The following is a 20,172-nucleotide window of genomic DNA, read 5'->3' on the forward strand; positions in this document are numbered from 1 at the left end:
GTCTTGACTCTCAGGGAATTTACCAATGGATTGAGAATCACAACAAAGGTCAGAGAGGAACAAATGACAGAGTCTGGACAAAAGCAACCATGATGCCATGAGGACAGGAAGAGGCAAAAGGAGAGTGAAGACCAGGAATCATATTTCCAGTTGTTTAGAAGAATATGTGGGTTGAGAATAGTAGAGTTTAAACTCCTATTTATAGGATTGGTAAACACAAAAGATGCAGGAGGAACATTACAGATGGCTCTTTTTCTACTATGTAAACACTATTTAGTTTAAGTGTGTTTGTACATAGTTTTATTCTTTTTTACTTAAATATAACATGCTAAACAATAAATCATACCTCATATTATAGCTGTCATTACCAATCATCTTTACATCCTTCCTTTGAGAATGCCTTGCTATTATTTGAAAACACTTACACATGCCACTATTATTATTCCACCACTGTGTTTAAAAGTTCCAGTGAAAAGGAGATAGCCATCAAAGACTTATTTCTTAAAAACTTTTTATCATAATAAATGATCATGACTGGAAACACATCCTAAAAGATAATGATATTATATATTACAAAGGCAGAGGGTAACCCTTTGTTCAAGGCCAATAGCTTGTCATGTTTTAAAAATTTCTCCATTTTAGTATATTTACATATACTTATTTTTCTGAAATAACTTCTGATTTAATATACCTTATGATTTATTCTGAGCTAAGTTTATAATTGTAAGATTAAATGTAAGAAATGGGATTGTACATGATTCACTGCACAATTTCAGACAATTAAACTTAAATCTCATATTATTAAAGAAAACCTAATTCTTGGTAATTTGTTGCAGTTTATAATCCTCACTACCATCTTAAATAAACCGGTATTTTTATTCCATGGTGTGTCTAAGCATTTTCATAGATCAAGTGGTATTATGCTTCAGGGGTAAGAAAGTGCTTCAAACATTACATAGAAAAGCAGTTATTGCACACTGATGATAATGGTTGATATGGGATAAAGCTTGCCCCTGTGTAGGTTAGTGTGTTGGTACACTAAATAGTATCACACTGGCTTTAAGAATCACAATTGTATCTGGGGAGTGAGTAAACTTAGTAAGATTTAGTTCATTTTTGCCCATCACTGTGACTTAGTCTGAAAAAATAATATTCTCAATAAGCAGTAGAAGATACTGTGCTAAGGAGAGAATAAATAACACCATCTTCATTGTTTTCAGGCAATTTCTTAAGAATTATCTCATTTAGTTCATAATTACAAAATAGTTTATTATACAGCTGGGTATAAGAGTTAAGGATTGTTACTCCCAGACTGAATATTTTACTTTATATTTCTGACTGTGCATGTAGGGAATATCAAAGAATATTAAAAGCAAAAAAGTCTTAGACTTAATCTGACTTTAGAGGCTACTCAAGTTCTTACACTCTGCTTGTTCACTGACTCACAGAACTATTCACCAATTTATAACAGCACCTTTCAGAAATAAAGCAAAATACAAAAGACCATGATAACTGATTACTCGGGGTTTATTTTTTACCAAAATTGATTGACAGTTGTGGATAAGACATGTAGGTGCTATATACTCTGAGTGACAGTGTTGTAATGGCTTTATTACTGTCTAGAGGAATTGAAAGTAGATTAGAAAGTTAACAGGTGCCCTTTTCAGAAGTATCAGTACATTTTGATACTTTTTACTATTTAGGAATAAACCCAGTTTGGGTTCTAAAATTAATTTGTGAAATACTGTTTATATGTTTTGTAGCCCTCAATTGTGTCATGAAATGTCCTTTCCTGATCTATTTACTGCTTTCGTTCTCCTATTTCAGTAACTGTCATTGGAAAAATCCCTTGTTACAACTGCGATTTGGTTCTTCTTGCCATATTTTTGTGGGTATTTGTATAAAATATTCTGATGTTACAGTAGGACAAATCATATTTATTTCATTTCTTGGGTTACCACCTTTTGACAAGTAGGTCTATGTCTCTGAATATCCAGGAGAACTAGAGTTGGAGCAGTGTGTATAACATCGAAACCAAGCAGCAAAGCTGTTGACCATCTTGAGAGCTAGGAAAGAAACAAAGTGCTTGTTATTCTGTCCATTTCTATATTCTGTCCATATTCTGTCCTTGCAGGAAGCAATTTTATCTTAAGAAGAAAACTGTTGTAGAGTCATGGATGTTGGACCAGGAATCAGAAGACTCAGTTTTCAGTTGGGCTCTACACTAACTCACTCTTTGGAGCAGAGATATGGCAGACACAGTGTAGGTTCACAGATTCAGTACTTGATCACAGGCTAGACCCTGCAGGACTTGGAAGGGAAATGCCTCTCAAGTCACTTCCCAGAGCTGATGGAGCAACTGGAGCTGTGGTACCATTTTGGTATTATAGAACCATGTTTGTTTGTTTGTTTACCAAATGCTATGTGTTTCTGAGCAATTCAGGATATTAGAGGGATCAGTAGTGAAAAGAAAGGAAAGACACTGATATTTCTGGTGAAAATTTTCACCAGAAAACCCACCTAGGTCCTACCTCAAGTCTTAAGGGTACAGAATTTCCAGAAGTAGGTCATGTTCATGGTAATCCTTTAAACAAGTGAATAAGTAATTTCTGTTCTCAGTCAGCATTAAAAACCACTGTTTTAGAGTAATTAAATGCTTAAATGCCATTAAGCTTTTCCACTCCCATATATCCTGGAAGAATTTTTAAGAATTCATTTGAAAACTGTGTACATTTGAAATTGATGCTTGATATTTTTCATCATTAGTTTTTAAAAAAAAATTTAAAAATGCATTTTATTTTTTTAAGTAATTTGTATACCCAACATGGGGCTCGAACTCATGACCCTGAGATCAAGAGTCTCCTGCTCTAGTGACTGAGTCAGTCAGACACCTTCTCATCATTACTTTAAATAGTTGCTATTTAAATAGGGCTATTTATTTTGGCATATTGCAAATATTATCTTTTACTATCTTTTAAAGAGACATATTAGTCTTTGAAATCCAAACAAAGAAATTGGAGTACCACTGTGATTTGAAATTCACTTTCTTTCATTTAAAAACATACATCCCTAAATGTGAGACAAGAATCCATCAAAATCCTAGAGGAGAACATAGGCAATAACCTCTTTGACATTGGCCACAATGACTTCTTTCAACTCGTGTCTATAAGGGCAAGGGAAACAAAAGCAAAAAAGAACTTTTGGGACTTCATCAATATCAAAACCTTCTGCACAGCAAAGGAAACAGTCAAGAAAACTAAGAGACAAGCCAAGGAATGGGAGAAGATATTTGCAAATGACATTACAGATAATGGGCTGGTATCCAAGATCTATAAAGAACTTGTCAAACTCAACACCCAAAAAACAAAATAATTCTGTCAAGAAATGGGCAGAAGACATGAACAGACACTTCTCCAAAGAAGACATATAAATGGTTAACAGACACATGGAAAAATGTTCAAAATCACTAGCCATTCGGGAAATACAAATCAAAGTCACAGTGAGATACCACCTTACATCACTTAGAATGGCAAAAATCAACAAGGCAGGAAACAAGCAGTGGCGAGGATGTGGAGAAAGGGGAACCCTTTTACAGTGTTGGTGGGAATGCAAGCTGGTACAACTACTTTGGAAAAGAGTATGGAGGTTCCTCAAAATGCTAAAAAGAGAGCTACCCTACAACTCAGCAATTGCACTACTAGGTATTTACCACAAAGATACATACATAGTGAAAAGAAGGGGCATATGCACCCCCATGTTCATAGCAGCAATGTACACGATAGCCAAACTGTGGAAGAAGCCAAGATGCCCTTCAACAGAAGAATGGATAAAGAAGATGTGGTCCATATATACAATGGAATATTAGCCATCAGAAAGGATGAATACCTACCATTCACATCAACATGGATGGAACTGGAGGGGATTATGCTAAGTAGTTCAAGTCCAGGAGAGAAAGAATATTATCATATAGTTTCACTCATATGTGGAACATAAGGAATAGTGTGGAGGACCACAGGAGAAGGGAAGGAAAAGTGAATGGGAAGAAATCAGAGAGGGAGACAAACTGAGAGACTCTGGACTCTGGGAACCAAACTGAGGGTTACAGAGGGAGGTGGATGGGTGCATGGGATAACATGATAATACCCATGGGTGATGGGTATTAAGGACAGCATACGTGGTGTTGAACACTGGGTGTTATATACACCTAATGAATCACTGAACACTACATCAAAAAATAACTATGCTGATTAATTGAACATAATAATAAAAAATAAAATAAAATAAATATGTTGCAAAAACAAACAAACAAACATGCATCCCTTCAAAACGATGCAAGTTCACAACACAGGATTACTATTTACCACTTTAGTAGCAGTATCGTAAGCTGTATTAAAATCAGGAACCAAATCTTTGACCACCAAATCTTTGTTTTCGAATATGTCCTTCCAGATTAAAGAAGGCATCAAAGTGCAGTGTGAGTGATAAGGCAACTCATTTTCATCTGTGCACCATGCGTGTCAGCAACACCCAAAGAAGTATTCCTGCCATTCTCAGCACAATCCCAAAGTAACTTGGGTAAAGTCTTTTGAAGTCTTAAAAATTTCTCACCAATGATATTCCTAGATAAGTCTTAACAAGTCAAACTTAAAATATGTATCATTAACTGGGAATAACTGGAAACATCTGTAGCTCCATGCATGTGAAGGCACATGTTTTATCTTCAAAACTTTTTTTTAACCACAATCTGTCAAACAATGATTTCTATTATTTTATGCACTCTAAAAAAACCAAAGTTTTCCGAATAAGGAATAAATAATGACTGAAGGATGAACTTGACAGTGATCTTGTTTTTAGTGATGAACAGTGCACCAGGTATTGGACTTTTTCTAGCCATTTATGATGTTCCTGCTAATTTGTATATGGTTTCTAAACCAATTTTAATAGTTGCGGAAGATAGTAAGTTTATTAACATTTTTACCAGTACCCTCTGCTGGTATCCTAAAAATACTAATCATCAATCTGCCATGAACCTAGAAGTGTGTTGGAAGTAAAGGAAATAAAGGAAAACAAAACCCAGCAATTTGGCTTGGAGCAGCTTAGCTTAAATTTAGAGTTATTGGTCCTCTGGAGCTAACCAGAAAAAAGAAGGATTAAGTATTTGTTTCTGGTTTTTTTTTTCTTTTTTCTTTTTTTTCTTCCAATGTATTATTTGAAACTGTAACATATATTTTAAAATATAAAGTTACTTCAATACTGCTATAAATATTTTTCCTTAAAGTTTCATTTATTTACATTTCCTTGTAAAACATCCTCCATGTTCATTGTGTTGGTCACAGGAAGTGAGGTATAATGTGTGCCTAACAATCAGGAGGCACACTCACCTCCATTCCCCTCACCCATGGCAGACATGGCTAATCAACCACGGCATTCTTTGCCACTGAAGAACTCTGAATTTGGGCGTTTCAGGAATCCATTTCCAACCAGCAGCTGCTGGCATACAGGCTGCCGTCTACTTTCTATCCTTGGTACCAGAGGAAAACTTCCGTCAGCATGTCCACCCTCCCTATTTGCTAGCTAAGGCATCTTGGGAAAGGCGTTTAACTTGTTTTGTAGCCCTCACAGGACTGTTACACAAATCAAAAGATTTAATTCCTGTGAACACATTTTGTAAACCAGGCAGTTGCAATCACAGGTTGTTTGAAGAAATCGGCTTAATTCTTTTGTAATGCGAACAACACCATCTCTGTAGTTGATCTCCTCCCTGGCTCTTCCCATACATATTTATTTGATCTATTTTGTAAGTGGTTTTTTTTTTGGTTTATTAAAGCTGTGCACACTTGTACTCCTTATGAATGCGATATCTGATACTGACTAGAAGAAAATGCTGCTGAAGGAGAAGGCTAGAAGTCTCACACCTGGCTCATCATCACGGTGTTCTGGCAGTCCTCTCTGCTCGGCTGGAGGCTGTGTGATTAATAGCCCCTCTTCCCAATTATGTGGATATTATACTCATCTTCCTTTGGCTGTAGATGGAAGATAGCTTATGTATGTGCGATGCAAATGTGGGCTTTGTGAATACTAATTTCCAAATCAGCTAGGAGTTGATTGGCAGAAAGCTGAACAACAGGGCGACAGGATTGCCAGGGGTCAGGAATCTGTGAAAGAAAGGCTGAATGAAGTTGGAGGAAATGAGCTAGAGAAATTTGGAATGTGTCAAGAGCAGTAGCTGGGAGAGCAGCAGTTTGGGAAAGCAGATCTAAGCCAGGTATCCTGGAAGAGAAGGCAGCTTCAAAGATTGGTGGAAGCAAGGAGAAGCAGGGGTTTAGCTGACTTTACAGAACACGGGGTGGAGTTAAGAAGACAACGTTATGCCATAAACTGCACAAACTGTATTCTCTGTCTACCACATCCCCAAAATGTACATATTTGCACCTGGTTTAAATCCTAATGAACCTCATCCTATTTTTGATTGTGACATTGTCAAGGTCAGGGATCCTGTCGTTTGTTTTTCAGGATGCCAGCAGGGAACAAGCACTCAGGAAGCATTCACTAAACCCAGCTGAATGGAATGTTGGATTGTCTGGGGGGTTATTTGGGTAACATGAAAAGGGAAGGAGCAGAGATCCAAGACACCATTTCATCTCTTAATCACGACAGCAGAAGCGATCAGAATGCCTATAGGAAGATCTAGTTGGAAGGCTTCCAATTAGTAGGCAGAGCAAATTGTTCGTGGTAAGTCCCATTTTGGTTTCCATTCTAAAACCTTAGTTAAGATATGCTAGGTTTTCTGTACAGCAGATGCTTTCAGCCTGAGGCTGGCTAGACAACAGCAAGCCTAAAGACAGAAAGGGATTTGAAAATTCTCCAAGTAACTGGCTTGGTACACTGTTGCTAACTGATTCTCAGGTGATCCACAGCCAGCATTGCCAAAGAAAAATGCTGGGCAGAAGAACAGGTGGAAAGGAGAGACGTAAAGATACCACATTCTGTGATGGTTTGTTCAGGTTATTTCTTACTCAAATAGGGGCAATGTAGACAGCAGTGAGAGCCAGTTGCTTGAATTATCAGTCACATCTGCTTTTAGGGACATTCCTTCCATCTTCTTTGCACTCCAGCCACTTTTACAGATGATTTTCCTTTGGGCAGTATGTCAGCCTCATGTCCATTATGGTTTTTGTTTGTTTGTTTGTTTGTTTGTTTTAGCAAATAACCTGTGTGCTAAAATTTTATGTAGGTATAATAAATCTATGAATATAGTTTATACATACACACATTAATTCAACTCTCTAAATCAGTGACACATAACTATCCATGCACATAAGCTATATCCTTACAGCATCCTTGAGGCATAAACGGAAGTCTTCCAAAATGTGTGGGTCCAGTAATAAAGGGACCTCCAGAGAGGATGTTTTATCTAAAACCCCTCTCTAACACATTATCTGTTCCCAAATACCAGAAATGTTTTGTTTTTCCTTTATGAGAATGAATACTTCATCTAAATGGATTTTAAATAACGAAATGACTTTTCCCATCCCATCAAATCTAACTTATTTTTATTTCAAGAAAATTAAAATGAATAGTTTTAGAGTTTAAGAGTATTGTAGAAGGGTGTATTTATTAAGAAGTGTCTCAGGTTGCACATATTCAAGGGAGATCACTCAATGTTTTAGCTAAAACATAATTCAAATATTGTGGAAATAATTTACGCTGATCTCCCAAAATTCACATTCTCCCTTCTCCTTGGCCATTTTGCAATTGGGTAGGACTGTGTGACTAGTTTTAGACAATGAACTGTGAACAATGAGCTTCTCTTCCCAAAGAGAAACATTTCTGTGCCAATGTAGATACTCCAGATCTATCTATGCTCTCTGGCATGGCAACCCATGATGACTGAGATGGGGGCTTCTCCACCAATCTTGTTTTTTTAGTGGCGGTGATTGGCAGAACCTTCTACTGATCAGTAAGAATTAACATTTATGGTTTTAGTCACAATGATTTGGTAATGTTTACTAGCACAGAATACTCAGCCTACTATAATTTAAGTGTGTGTATGTGTATGCATGTGTGCGTGTATCTATATATTTATTTTAAAAATCTAATAAATATATATTTGATATATATAATCTAATCAATATACATTCATATGGTTTTATTAATTCCAGAAGAATTTTATGTGAACTAATTTGAAGTTATTCTATCCAGAACATTTTATGTCTTGTTATTTAAAAGTTGTTGAGTTAATATCATTCTCAAAATAACTAACTGAAGAAAGACTCAAAAAGCAGATTGTAGAGGTGCCTAGGTGGCTCAGTCATTAAGTGTCCACATTTGGCTCAGGTTGTGATCTCAGGGTCCTGGGATTGAGCCCTGCATCTGTCTCCTTGCTCCGCAGAAAGCCTGCTTCTCCTTCTCCCACTCCCCCTGCTTGTGTTCCCTCTCTTGCTGTCTCTCTGTCAAATAAATAAATGAAGTCTTAGGAAAAAAAGCAGATTCTATTTGCATTATTTGTCATCAACAATTTTAAGGCTATGTATAGCAGTTTTAGATCTACATGGAGTCTAAGAAAGATATGTAGATCTGTGCACATAGGCTATGTAAGAAATAATTGCAAACACGTATAATTTAAAAATTGCCTTTATAAGTCCTATAAAATTATTCATTTAGGCTTAGTAAAAGTCTTTCTTAAGAAAAGGATATATTTGTTTCACATTGTTACAGTGATACGACATAAAATAATATGTTGTGTTTTTTTTTAAAGATTTATTTATTAGAGAGAGAGAGAGAGCTCATGAACCAGGGGAGGGGCAGAGGGAGAGGGAGAGAGAGAACACCCAGCAGACTCCTTGCTTAGCAGGGAGCCTTACGCAGTGCTCGATCCCATGACCCCAAGATCATGACCGGAGTTGAAATCAAGAGTGGGATGCTCAACTGACTGAGCCACCCAGCCACCCCCAAAATAATGTGCTTTATATGACAGACATATATTATACAACTATGCTCTAGAAATACTGTATACAAATACGGAGGAATCCTTTATAACTCTTACTGCCCCCTGCTGGGGGGTTTCTTTTTCAGTTTAATACAATATAAATGGAGGCATGACAGTCCTAAGAAGCAGAATTTATGAAAAACTGAATTTTTTTGAAAAAGAGGGGAAAGGATAGGAGGTGATGAGTTGTACTTCAGGAAAATCTAGGAAGAAGAATATTAGCAAACAGAGAGGAGAATTCCCAGGGCTAGCAACACAGACAGAAAGAAGCAGTAGGGGAAAAAATATCTATTGAAATCATACAAATTTTACATCATGTTAGTTGTGAAGACTCTCTGATCTTTCTGCAGGAATCTTTGGAAAAATCTTATTTACCAAAAGCCAAATGATCAAACCCTGACTGGTTGAATTTCTTACATAAAATGCTGAAGATGCCATAGCCTATTTATTAATTTACTGATTGATGACTTTTTACTATGCCCTGGTTTAACCTGAAAAATTTCTATAGAAGGGGACATTAATTAGAAAAAATCAAATAGCCACACTTTATCCACAGATTCCATTTGTGTGCACTAAATCTGCATGGAGATAAAACAATTCTAGAAGCACTAGAAGGAGTGGTTGATGGTCAACACTTACTGCAAGGACAATCTGGAGGGAACTATGAGCCACTTCTATGTACTGGTACTCCAGAAAACACCCTGAGACCGTGATGTAGCGATGGTCTTCTGGGGCCCAGTCTGGTGCAGGTGTCACTGATGTTACCGTACATCCTGGTCCATTCTCCATCCACCAAGATCGGTGCATTGAAATATTAAAAGTCAGGATAAGGTCTGTTTCCTGCAAGAAGGCAATTAATAAGGATGAGAATTACTTTACAAATGTTAGTCAGCTTATTTTAAGGGACTGACTTGCTGTTTTCCAATTGGAAATGTGGTTTTCCCCCCTCCCCTTACCCTATTTTATGGACAGAAAGGAAACATACCAAGTAAAACTATTGGTTCCACTTGAAAGTTATGTGTCTATAGATTCCATTTATGAGGTTTGCCTGACTACAACATAAATAAAAATATTTATTGGTAAAATTATCAATGACTGACATTAATTGTAACATTGAAGAGCTCTTACTCGTGGGGACTTACAAATATTACAAAAGGAGTGATTTAAACTATTTTAAAACGTGAAGTTCATCTTATTTTAAATCAGCTACTTTTTCAACGTCAGAATATTTACCTTTTATACATTTAAATATTAAAGTTGTACTTCAATTTGGCAAAATTTAATATAATGTGGCTAAAACTAAAATTTGTAAGAACTTTACTTAATAAAACATATCATTATTTGGTCAAAATGTTTCTTAGGAAATATTAGCAAATTCTTCCAGAGTAGAGATAATAAGTCAACAACCCTTTCATTGAAGTTCAGCATGTTAGGTAATGTGTAGCCATAATGGAAGAGGAGGTACATTTCTGTACTTAGAGAGTTTATAATTGCATACACAAGCAGGTAGACACAAGCAGGTAGGCACATGCTGTCTTCCAGAAAGAGAATGACTGAAAGGAAAACCACGAACACATTCTGTTACACAGTAAGTCAAGGGAAGATGAGTCCTAACAGAGAGGGTCAGTGGTAGAAAATAAAATTATTTCACTCTCAGTGATAGTGCTACAAGGTAATAAATACCAACTATTCTTACTCCAAAATGAGATGTTGGGTTAACTAAGAAGATCCTGCATAGAAAATATCTTAAATCAGGTTTTGTGATCTTGAACACTCACTCACACAGAATGCCTGAAAAAGTTCAGCCAAAGTGGTCAGGGGATTTGGAGATTGGAAGGATGATTCCTCTGGAGTGAACTATGGTATGAGTCACATGATCTCCAGGGAGGGAGCAAGTTAATCCTCTTTCTTTCCAGCATATTGGCAAAGGCTTCAAAGTATCTCTTGCTCCTGGGAGGTATAGCAGACTAGTTTCTGACTCAGGCCGGATACATCTTAAAGAAAGCCTGTGGGTAGAGCTACCTGCAAATGGCCCAACAAAAAGTTTCTACACAGACATTACAGGAAATGAAAACTACTGTAGTTTTCATTTCCTGTAATGTCTGTGTCTGATTTTGGTATTAGGTTAATACTTGCTTCTTAGGAATGAGTAAGAAAGTTTTCATCTGCTTCTATCTTCTGGAGAGATTGTGGAAAATTGGTATGATTTCTTAAATGTTTGGTAGATTTACCAGTGAACCCATTGGGCCTGGTATTTTCTGTTTTGGAAAGTTGTTTATTACTGATTCAATTTCTTTAATAGATATAGGCCTATTAAAATTGTCTATTACTTCTGGTGTGAGTTTTGGTAGATTGTGTCTTTGAAGGAATTTGCCTAGGTTATCTAGGTTATTAAATATGTGGTCATAGAGTTGTTAATAACATTCCTTTATTATCCTTCCAATGTTTATGGGATCTGTAGTGATGACCCCTCTTCCATTTCTGATATTAGTAATTTGTTTCTTCTCTAATTTTTTCTTATTGTGGCTAAAGGCTTATCAATTTTATTGATCTTAAAGAATCCGCTTTTGACTTAATAGATTTTCTCCATTGTTTTCTTGTTTTGAATTTTATTTCTGCTCTGATTTTTATTATTTCTTTTCTTTCTGTTTACTTCGGATTTAATTTGCCTTGCTTTCCTTAAGATAGAAGCTTGGTTACTTGGTTACTTGGTTACTTGATACTTGGTACTTGGTTACTGATTTTTCTTCTTTTCTAATATAAGCATTTAATTCTATAAATTTCCTTCTAAACACTGCTTTCATTGCATTGCATAGTTTGATATGTTATATTTTCATTTAATTTATTTGAAATAAGTTTTACCTTCTCTTGAGATTTCTTTTATGATCCATGTGTTATTTAGAAATATACCTTTAATTACCAAGTGCATGGGGATTTTCCAGTTTTCAGTTGTTGATTTCTTTACACTTTTGTGGCATATTTTTCACTATCTTTCTGTACTGTTTCTATCACTAATTCTTTTTTAAACTGACCAACAGAACTGTAAAAACACATTCAATATTAATGTCTACATGATCTAACACTTTAAACCAATCAATTCCTTCTTTGTCTGTTTTTTTCTGGGGATCTCTGAACTGGAATCTCACAGTCTTCTTCTCTCATCAGTCTCTATGCAACTTATGCATAAATTTGGACATGGGACTTCACTTAATATCATTAGTTCTCTCTTACTTTGGATCCCCAGTTTCCTCTATTTGACTAAGATGACCTTAACATTCCCCTCAGTTTGACTAAACAGGTTTCTTCCTGAGTATAGACCTTGACCACACTTTCCTTAGAGCATTTTCTTTAGAAAACTTGCAATTATAAATTCTTCCTTTGTTCCTTCAAGATGTAAATTTTATAAAACTCAGGAATGTCTTTCTCAAGTCCCTGGTAGCCATTTCTTTGAAATGTAATTGTCAAGAAAGATAACATCAATATCTCTCAGTCTCTGTGGATGGGTAGAAGTCTAACGTTGAGAAGCAAAAATTAACAAACACAGATGACCTAATCACGTTGACTAACCTCCCCAACAATGTCCTCAAGTACTTTTCCATTAGCTCAGCCCAGCATTTACAAATCCTCCCAACTTTTGTTTCAGTGGAATTGAGTTTAAGTTCTCTCCCCTGTAACAGTCATAAGTAAAATTTCTTGCCTGTTTAACTTGGAGTTGAGCTCAGTTCTATACTCACCTCTCTCTTCCTTACTATAGTAGTTAGAAAAACCTGTCTTTCCATTTTTAACAATTGTTCAGTGCAATTTTTCTTAACAGCTCTCATGTCTCTTTCTAGGTTTTTTCCCTTGCTTTGCAGAGTACAAAATTCATTAGTTTCCTAAGAATAGGTGAGTGATGCTAAGCCTTATGTGTTTTCAGTCAGCTTTTATATTAACCGGTATTTTGGGTGGATATATGCTTCTTTGTTGAAGATGATTTCCTCTCAGAGTGGGTGAATATTTCTCCATTATCTTCTTGTTTCTTTTATAACAGTTAAGAAACCGGATTCCATTTTGTTTCCTGCAATTTTTTATGTAACTGTTTTCTTTTTTCTGATCTCTTACATTATTTTGTTTTCCATAGTGAAATATTTCAAAAATATTGAAAAATGCAGAGGGTCTTATAGCAGTATCTTTATACCCATCACTCAATCTCATTAAATCTTATGTTATATTTGCTTGTTGTCTTTCTTCTCTTTTTTTTTTTTAAGATTTATTTATTTATTTGACAGACAGAGATCACAAGCAGGCAGAGAGGCAGGCAGAGAAAGAGGAAGGGAAGCAGGCTTCCTGCTGAGCAGAGAGCCCGACCCGGGGCTCGATCCCAGGATCCTGGGATCATGACCTGAGCCGAAGGCAGAGGCTTTAACCCACTGAGCCACCCAGGCGCCCCGTTGTCTTTCTTTTAATAGGATTTTAGACATAAAAATAATGCTGCCTCTGTGCTCCTCTTAAATATTATTTCCTTCTTTCCTTCTCCATAGATAATTACTATCATGATTTTGGATTAATACTCTCATGAAAGTTCTTTATAGTTTTACTAAATGTTTACATATTCATTAATAATATAAAATATTGTTTTAAGTCTTAAAATGTGCATATTCACTCATGTGGAACCTAAAAAAAACAAAACAAATGAATAAAAAAACAAACGAAGATTAGAATCAGACTTGTACATACAGAGAACTGATGGTTGCCAGAGGGGAGGTGGATGGGTAGGGTGGGCAAAATGGGCAAAGGTGAGTGGGAGATACAGGCTTCCAGTTATGGAGTGAATAAGTCATGGGAGTAAAAGGAAAATGCAGGTTATATAATCAATGGTATTGTAATAGTGTATGGTGACAGATTAGCTGCCGTTGTGACCACAGCATAATGTGTGGACATGTTGAATCACTATATCGTACCCCTGAAACTAATTCAACATTGTGTGTCAACTATACTCAAAAAATAAATTTAAAATGAAAACAATAAAATAAAATGTGTAAAATGTGTATACCCTCTAATTTATTTTGGTCCCATGTATTTTTCAAGTTTATATAAGTAGAAAATCTTTTAGTTTCATATAAGTTCTATAAGCAGAACTTTGATGGCTTTTTCTTTTTTTCATTTAATTTATAGAGCATTTGGAGGGCATTTCCATCATGAGGCTGTTCCTTCCATTCCAGAAAATATTCTTGTATTTTATCTTAAATTGCTCCCTCCTCTCCACTTTTTCTGTTACTGTAGAAATTTCTGTTAGTCAGATATTTGACTTCCAGGAATAACCTCTTACATTCTTATCTTTTCTTCCCCATTGTTCTTATCTTGTCCTTACAGTGTTATACTGAATTATATATTTTATTTTTAATATTATTTAATAATGAATTTTAGGAGTTAATTATTGCCTTTGTATACCTAATTTTTTTTAATTGTTTTTGATTTTTCTTAGTTTTCTGATTTATTATTTTTTTAAAATTGTGTTTTTCACATCAGTTTTGTTTTATCTGAGATAATTATTTTTACTAAATAATTAAGTTGATAAATAAGTAAATATTAATAAAATAATTATCAAGCATCTACTATGTGCTATATGCAACATTCCTGCTTTTATAAGTGTTCATCATGCAGTAGGGAAAATGGGCAACAAATACATACATATATAAAAATATCAGCGTAGCAATGTAGTGATCTGAAGGGGCACAGGCTCCTCAATGTTTATAGCAGCAATGTCCACAATAGCCAAACTATGGGAAGAGCCTAGATGTCCACCAACAGATGAATGAATAAATAAAATGAATGAATAAAAAATATATGATTGATATATATATATACACACCATATCTTTTATATATATATATATATATATATATGGAATATTATGCAGCCATTGAAAAAATGAAATCTTGCCATTTGAAAGGGTGTGGATGGAACTAGAGAGTATTATTGTAAGCAAAACAAGTCAATCAGAGAGGGACAATTATCATATAATCTCCCTGATTTGAGGAATTTGAGAAACAAAACAGAAGATCATAGGGGAAGGGAGGGGAAAATGAAATAAGACGAAACCAGAGAGGGAGACAAATCTTAAGAGACTCCTGGTCTCAGGAAACAAACTGAGGGTTGTTGGAGTGGAGGAGAGTGGGAGGAACGGGGTGGCTGGGCGATGGACATTGGGGAGGGTATGTGCTATGGTGAGTGCTGTGAATTGTGTAAGACTGATGAATCACAGACCTGTACCCTTGAAACAAATAATACAATATATGTTAATAAAACAAAAAACAACAAAAAACATTTAACATGATCATCTAAAACTGAAAAAAAAAATCAGTGTAGCAATTAACATATGGAGTAAAATAAATTCAGTAGAGAAACAGGATAACTGAGGGTTGAGTCATGGGGAAGTGTAATGCTTTTTAATTATAATGGTAAAAAAAAAACCCTGTCCTATTATTTTGTGTTAAGAGAGTCCTGAATGGGGTGTCTGGTTGGCTCAGTTGGTTAAGTGTCGACCTTGGCTTAGGTTATGATCCCAGGGTCCTGGGATGGAGTACAGCATTGGCATCAGTCTTCCTGCTTAGTGGGGAGTCTGCTTCGCCCTTTGCCCCTCGCCCACCCTCCACCCCCCTGCTTGTCCTCTCTCTCTCTCTCTCAAATAAATAAATATAATCTTTAAAAAGAGAGAGAGAGAGAGTCCTGAAAGAAGTGTAGGCGTGAATAGAGCAAAGATGGGGAAGGGCATTCCCAGCAGAAGGAAGAGCTGGCAGGAATGCCCTGAAGATTTTTTTGTTACATTAAATTTTGTCTCCGACTTTCCTGTGGGGAGTCTTTCCTTAAAAGTCTGGGTATCCCTGGTTGTTCTTTCATATCCAAGAGGAGAAAGTTTAAAGCTTGAGTGACAGTTATTTTGTATTAGTGAGTTAGTCAGCTAGTGTCCTTCTCATAGGACTGGGCAGTGCCTTCCAAATGCTAGATCTATATGGAGATGTAGGACTTTGTTCTGGGTCTTCCGGTCTACTAATGGGGTTGGGTAGGCACCACCCGACAGAATGCTTGGGCTGAACTGGGAAGGAGTTGCTGGTTTTGATACATTGTATGCACTTTTTTTTTTTTCAGTATGCAGTCTTTAAATTAATCCTCATGTGTTCAGAAATTTAGCCCTTGCTTACCTTTGTCTCAAGAGTCTCACTTGTCCAGAGGAGAAGCCTAACTTATAAATTAAAGGAAGAACCTGGGGCAGTCTAATTTCTCCTTGAATAGGTTATTCAGTCCATTCCCATTCTCAGTCCTGTGCCTCACACTCTACTTACTTCTAAATCCTGACTTTTGAAGGGCTTTATAGGGCAAATCTGTACATTGGAGCCTTTCTCCACATGTTTATAAACTTTAGGTTCTTCCCCTCTGCTAAGTCACTTGCCAATCCTCCACCTATTTTCTATCTTATGAAAAATGTTGATAATTTCTGTCCTTTTCCCCCCTCCTATTCTCTTTTACTGTTAGTTTATAATTTTTTATTCTTTAATATCACTATAGAGGAATTTAGGGATAAAATGTAAGTAAGTGGATATCTTCAACCAGCAATCATTAACTGGAAGATTCCTGGCATTATCTTATACTCTCATTTATCTTCCTGTAGACATTTAAACAAAAAACTTTGCTTTTGATATGCATGTGTGCATTATTTTAACCACAAAATATAAATTTCTTGCTGTAAAACAGACAATAGAAAGGTCTTGAAGTTCTTTTAATGCAACAGAACTTTCTGTGTGATCTGCTCTATGCATAATCAATAGGTTATTTAATTCCCATGTATTTTGTTAAGTTTGAGCTCAAATTATAAGAACTTTTGAGACAATGAACAAGTCTTGATAGCACAAAATAAGAGAGAAAACTGTAAACCAAATCTTGTGAATTCTACATGGATTCATATTGAAAAACATGCAAAATGGTCTCATAATTGTAAGAATTTAAAAGTTTTAAATCTAAGGACAAGTTTCATAATTATATGTTCAGATCAGTATAATAACAAAAGCCCCCTCTGTATCAATAGATTTATTCATTTCTCTTAGTAAGTCTCCAAAAAGTTCAGATTGAAGGACCCCATTATCGGTCATGCCAATTTTCAAAATAACAGGGTCTGATGTGTTACAGGAAAGCTGTTATTAGCACTAAAAATTTGTTTCTGACAGGGGCTATATGCATTCAGGTCAACACAAGAACCCTAACTGCTCAACAAATAATAAGCATTTGATTAAAAAAAAAAAGGTTGACAAGCAAATGAGAAAAAGATACTAGTAACATCTCAAAATTTCGATAAAAGGCTAAAATTTACTTTCACAGTTTTATGGTATTTGAAGAAGAGCATACATGCATGTATCTGTTCCAAGAGTAAGCAATGGAGAATCTATCACAGAGATTCGAAGGTGGAGAGTGGGAGAGAAATTCTGAGTTGCAGTTTAAAAAATCCGAAATGTTCTCTTAGATTCTTGGAGTTTTCTATGACTTAGTTCTTTTGAAATAATAATATTGAAAATGGATACTTTCTCATTTCTAGACTGCTTAGTCACTATCAGAAAGGCTAGAATCTGTACTTTATAATAAGGCAATTAGGTTACAGTTAGCACATAGTTGGTAACACACATTAAATTATTCATATACTATAGGCAAAGCCATAAAGATGTGAAGTGATAGAAGATGTGATCCCTAACATTATGGAGCTTATTGTCTCTTTTCAAGGATGAGGTGTAAAGATGAAATGTAGCAATATAGGGAAGCATTTGGTAAGTACCTGAACAGAGGTGTGGACAGTCTATGCACAGGACTTTGGAGTGTGTACTGTCTACAGGTAGCAGTGGACAAGTACTCTGGTGGGACAGCCTCCTAGAGATGGAAACTCTGTCTGGGGCCAGAATAAAGGCCAGGCTTAGAGAAGCTCACGGACTGGGAGAGGGGTAAGACCATTTCACGTAGAGGGCCTAAATAACCAAAATTGCAGAGCTGAGTATTTGTCTATTTAAGAACTTGTATATTTAAGTGGCCTTAATTTTATGAGGTGAGAGTTTGTGAGAAGGAGCAGTATAAAATGGCTTTGAGAAGATCTTGATTTGGGGCTGGATTGAGCAGGGACTTAAATACCAGAATAAACATCCTTGCTTATTGAAAGATTTTTGATCAACGGCAGGGTGTGGGCACTGTCAAACCTGAACCAAGAGGAGTTGCAAAAAATGTTAGTCTACTGTGGGCTTGGGGTGGGGCAGTGCAGGAAGCATGATGGAGACCAGTACAGGTACTGTTTTAAGCAATAGTCATTATGAAGGCAATGAATGACTCATGCTATAAAATTCAAATGCTTGAACTTATTCACCCCAGACTATTGTCCTGAGTTCTTCAAGGGTCGAGGGAGGCAGGATCCAAACCGCTGTTTTCAGCAGTCAGAGGAAGATTGGGAACAAGTCAGCATCCTCCTCTCCTTATTTTATAAACATTTTTTTTTTTTTTAAATTTGACAGAGAGAGAGAGATCACAAGTAGGCAGGGAGGCAGGCAGAGAGAGGAGGAAGCAGCCTCTCCACGGAGCAGAGTGCCCAATGCAGGGCTCGATCCCAGGACCCTGGAATAATAACCTGAGCCGAAGGCAGAGGCTTTAACCCACTGAGCCACCCAGGCGCCCCCTTCCTCTCCTTATTTTAAAACGTGCTTCTGGTGATGATATTAGAGGAATGCCAGCAAGCACATTTAATGGAAAGAAGCAAATTTTAACAACAAAAATGTCCTGGGAGGTCAAAATAAATTAATGAAAGCACGTGCATTTAGGGGCGCCTGGGTTGCTCAGTTGGTTAGGCGTCCTACTTTTGATTTCAGCTTAGGTCATGATCTCAGGTTCTGAGATTGAGCCCTGAGAGAGTTCCCTGCTTGAGATTCTCTCTCTATGCTTCCCTCTGCTCTTTCTCTCTTTCTCAAAAAAAAAAAAAAAAAAAAAAAAAAGCATACATATTTAGTTGTAAGGACTCAGAGAAGTAGTTAGGAAACCTTGGGACTGAATGATATTCTGTATTAGCCTATGATGCAGGAGCTGGAATAGTGGGGAAGGCTATATTTGACACCAAGAGTCACTTTTTTTCAATGAACTCTTATTTATTTACAGGCAATATATATTGGGTTACAGTTTAAAATAACACCAGAGAGCATCATTCTATATCTTATTGCCAATACCTACATATGGATACCAATTCATAAGAAACACTGAAAAATTCTTAAAAATTATCATCAACTATGGTTTGTTTCCTCCTGGTGAACTTAATATTCTAGCCCTAAATATAGCTCTGTTTTTCTGTTAAGATATGCATAGATCTATGCAAATCTACATATAAAAACCCCAATGCTAAATTTATCTTGGTAACATATGAAAATCAGTGACAGCAAATTATATTGTTAAAGATGCCAAGGAGAAGAAGCTGAGCAAATATAGATTTGAGAAGATAAGAAAAATTACAAATGCGTTTTATTTAACAGGTTGAATGAATGTTGCATATGTGGGAATGCAGCCCAGAACATAAGGAAGTTCTTATCTAACAACTCCAAAATCCAAAGATGTGATGCATCCTGCTATATGATGAACTTAAGGGAAGTAGATGCGGCATCAAATATACATCTGTGCCCTTACTTTCTTTTAGAATCTTCAACTATGGACAACTTTGGGATTTGGATGATTGTGGATCATAATTCAATATAACACCATAGCTGGTGTTGACTCCAGTTCCTAGTTCTTATCATTAATTATTCAAGAAAAGATTTTTACAAATATTTCTCTGGGTGTGGAAAACATACCATCGCTCTAAAAACAGATGAGGGAAGTCTGATGGAATTCAGGTTGTTAAAATTCAGATTTTAAACACAAAGTGTGTTTCTTCTTACTACACGGAAAGATTCACTAAAGATTTAATATAAAATGTTTAAATTTCATTTGCTATTACATATTCTTGACTGAAACAGGTTTCTCATGTCTGTGGTCCAACAAAGGCCATTATTTCACTTTTCCAAATCTTATCCTGACTGCCTTCTTAGTCCAGATAAATGTTTTATGTTACCTCACAATGGGTCTGCACTTTCTGCATTTTGAGCATTGCTGCAAAAATCACATTTTAATAAAATCCTCCTCAATACCTCCTATTA

At 36.1% G+C, this 20,172-nt stretch overlaps 1 protein-coding gene across 3 annotated transcripts in view; it reads right to left on the minus strand.

Annotated features, from left to right (window-relative positions):
• The window catches only part of NKAIN2 (sodium/potassium transporting ATPase interacting 2), a gene marked incomplete at both ends in the record, with an annotated part of 994,683 nt that overhangs the window by 154,926 nt on the left and 819,585 nt on the right, over positions 1-20,172 (minus strand). For 2 of the 3 annotated variants that reach the window (XM_080806154.1, XM_080806155.1), the window contains one exon: positions 9,629-9,829. The exons of the other annotated variant lie outside the window; for it this stretch is intronic. In XM_080806154.1, the coding sequence (XP_080662280.1) occupies positions 9,629-9,829 (201 nt within the window). The remainder of the gene's footprint in view (positions 1-9,628; positions 9,830-20,172) is intronic. 3 annotated transcript variants of the gene reach the window in all.

This window comes from Martes martes (assembly GCF_963455335.1).
Source record: "Martes martes genome assembly, chromosome: 6".
Taxonomy (NCBI): Eukaryota; Metazoa; Chordata; class Mammalia; order Carnivora; family Mustelidae; genus Martes; species Martes martes.